The sequence below is a fragment of the Sapajus apella genome, unplaced genomic scaffold (genome assembly GCF_009761245.1).
Source record: "Sapajus apella isolate SASKATOON/1434 unplaced genomic scaffold, GSC_monkey_1.0 scaffold51, whole genome shotgun sequence".
Lineage (NCBI taxonomy): Eukaryota > Metazoa > Chordata > Mammalia > Primates > Cebidae > Sapajus > Sapajus apella.
In genome coordinates this window covers 6,819,747-6,821,889 of record NW_022436991.1, presented here as the reverse complement: position 1 = coordinate 6,821,889, position 2,143 = coordinate 6,819,747, and the positions used below count along the sequence as shown (strand labels likewise).

The window sequence follows — 2,143 nt, the reverse complement described above, 5'->3', positions numbered from 1 at the left end:
ACACATACACCACCTCTTAAAAGTGAAGTGAGCCACACATGGTGGCTCACGCATGTAATCCCAGCACTTTGGGAGGCCAAAGCAGGTGGATCACTTAAGCTCAGGAGTTTAAGACCAGCCTGGCCAACATGGTGAAACTCCATCTCTACTAAAAAAATTAGCTGGGCGTGGTGGTGGGCACCTGTAATCCCAGTTACCTGGGAGGCTGAGGCAGGAGAGTCACTTGAACCCAGGAGGCAGAGGTTGCAGTGAGCTGAGATCACACCATTGTACTCCAGCCTGGGCAATGAGAGCAAAACTCCATCTCAAAAAAAAAAAAGAAGTGGAAACGCCTTGGTTGAGGAGGGCAATGTAGCAGTGCAGAGTTCAGGTTTGGGAATTGGGGTTAGAATCTGCTGTTTTATCACAGAGGAAATACCAAGGGCTCTGAATAACCCTTTCTGAGCCTCAGTTTCCCTTCCCATTTAGTGGAAATAAACACAGCACCTACATCGCAGGGCTGTTGTGGGCACTGAAAGAGCCCGGGTATAGCAATTCCATGCTGTCACTGATTGACCACGTAGTGATGGAGTATCTGCCTCAGGCCAGGCTCTGCGTGAGACATGGGTGGTGCAGGGTGCTACAGCAGGGTCCCAGAGTCTCTGTCTTGCCGTTCAGACACAGTCAGGTCTTCAAGACTCAGCAGGTCCCTGCTCCCACAGAGCTTACTACATTCTAGTTGGGGAGCCAGGGGATGGACAAACTGAACATTTCAGACGGTTATCAGGGGCTACAGGGACAATGGGGAAGAGGCATGCAGCTGGTGGTGGTTCCTCAAGACAGGGTCTGGGAGGGCCTCTCTGAGGAGGTCCTGAGCTGAGATTTGAATGACGAGAAGGAACAACCAGGGGAAGCCCTAGGGGAGGCGGGTCCAGGCAGAGAAAACAGCAGGAGCGAAGGCCCCAAAGCACTGGAGAAGTGGTTTGCACATAAACACACTGCTCACGACAGTTTCCCCTCTAGAATGAAAGGAAAACGACAAACCACCCTGGAAACTCGTGCTTTCAGAGCGAGAGGCCGGCGGAGGACCGCAGAGGGTACCCACCTCGTCCTTGGCCAGGGTTTTCAGATGCTCTAGGATCTGAGCCATCACCGTCTCACACAGCTTGTTGTTTTCTGCCAGGAACTTGGAGTCTCCCCCGTAGAGGCTGTCGTTGGAGTCCACTGTTGAACAAACAAGAACAGTGAGACAGACCCAAGCCCCGCGGCCATGCTAGCCAGGGAGAGGCAGCCGCATGTCATGTCACACAGTGTCAGCAGATGGCAGGAAGTCACGGCAGGGCAAATGGAAATGGCAGAAATTTCCCACTGGGCTTAGGGCCTTGGGAATCACAAAGAAAACACCCAGCCTGCAGAAGAGATGATTTTATTTATTTATGTATTTATTTTTCGAGATGGTGTCTCTCTCTGTCACCCAGGCTGGAGTGCAGTGACACGATCTCGGCTCACTACAACCTCTGCCTCAAGCGATCCTCCTGCCTCAGCCCCCCGAGTAGCTGGAATTACAGGTGCCTGCCAGCATGCCTGGCGCTCTCCCCCACACCCCTCTCCGTCTCTCCCTCTCTCTCTCTCTCTATATATATATATATTGTATTTTTAGTGGAGACAGGGTTTCACCATGCTGTCCAAGCTAGTCTTGAACTCCTAATCTCAAGTGATCCATACCTGCCTCAGCCTTCCAAAGTCTTGGGGTTACAGGCATGAACCACTGCACCCAGCCAAGAGATGATAACAACATCTCCCTTTTAGGGAGATGAGGCTCAGAAGTGGTCCTGCCTAGGATCCTAAACCAGGAAGTCTGATTCCAGAGCTCACACTCAGCTACCGCATCCAGCTGCCCGCCCTGTCACCCTCTCCTCCAAACTGGCTGTGAAAAGACCGCAGAGATTTTCTATTTCAACTACTCTAGAAGTGTAAATCCCCTTGACAGTGTCTCTTGCCAAAAGCTCCGCCACTGTTTGCTTGGTCTCGTCCTGTGACAACCACTGCCTAGAATAAGACAGGCCCAGCCATGGACAGCCTGAGTCTTATCTCCTCCTCCTCCTCCTCCTCCACCTCCTCCTCCCTCCCTCCCTCCCTCCTTCCTTCCTCCCTCCCTCCTTCC

General features: G+C 52.5%; 2 protein-coding genes across 6 annotated transcripts in view; one reads left to right on the top strand and one right to left on the bottom strand.

The window, feature by feature from the left end:
* Positions 1-2,143, bottom strand: part of VPS35L (VPS35 endosomal protein sorting factor like) — a 142,933-nt gene that overhangs the window by 5,777 nt on the left and 135,013 nt on the right. For all 3 annotated transcript variants that reach the window (XM_032242833.1, XM_032242832.1, XM_032242834.1), the window contains one exon: positions 1,085-1,203. In XM_032242833.1, coding sequence (XP_032098724.1) covers positions 1,085-1,203 — 119 coding nt within the window. The remainder of the gene's footprint in view (positions 1-1,084; positions 1,204-2,143) is intronic.
* The window catches only part of KNOP1 (lysine rich nucleolar protein 1), a 69,473-nt gene that overhangs the window by 65,060 nt on the left and 2,270 nt on the right, over positions 1-2,143 (top strand). The window lies entirely within an intron of this gene.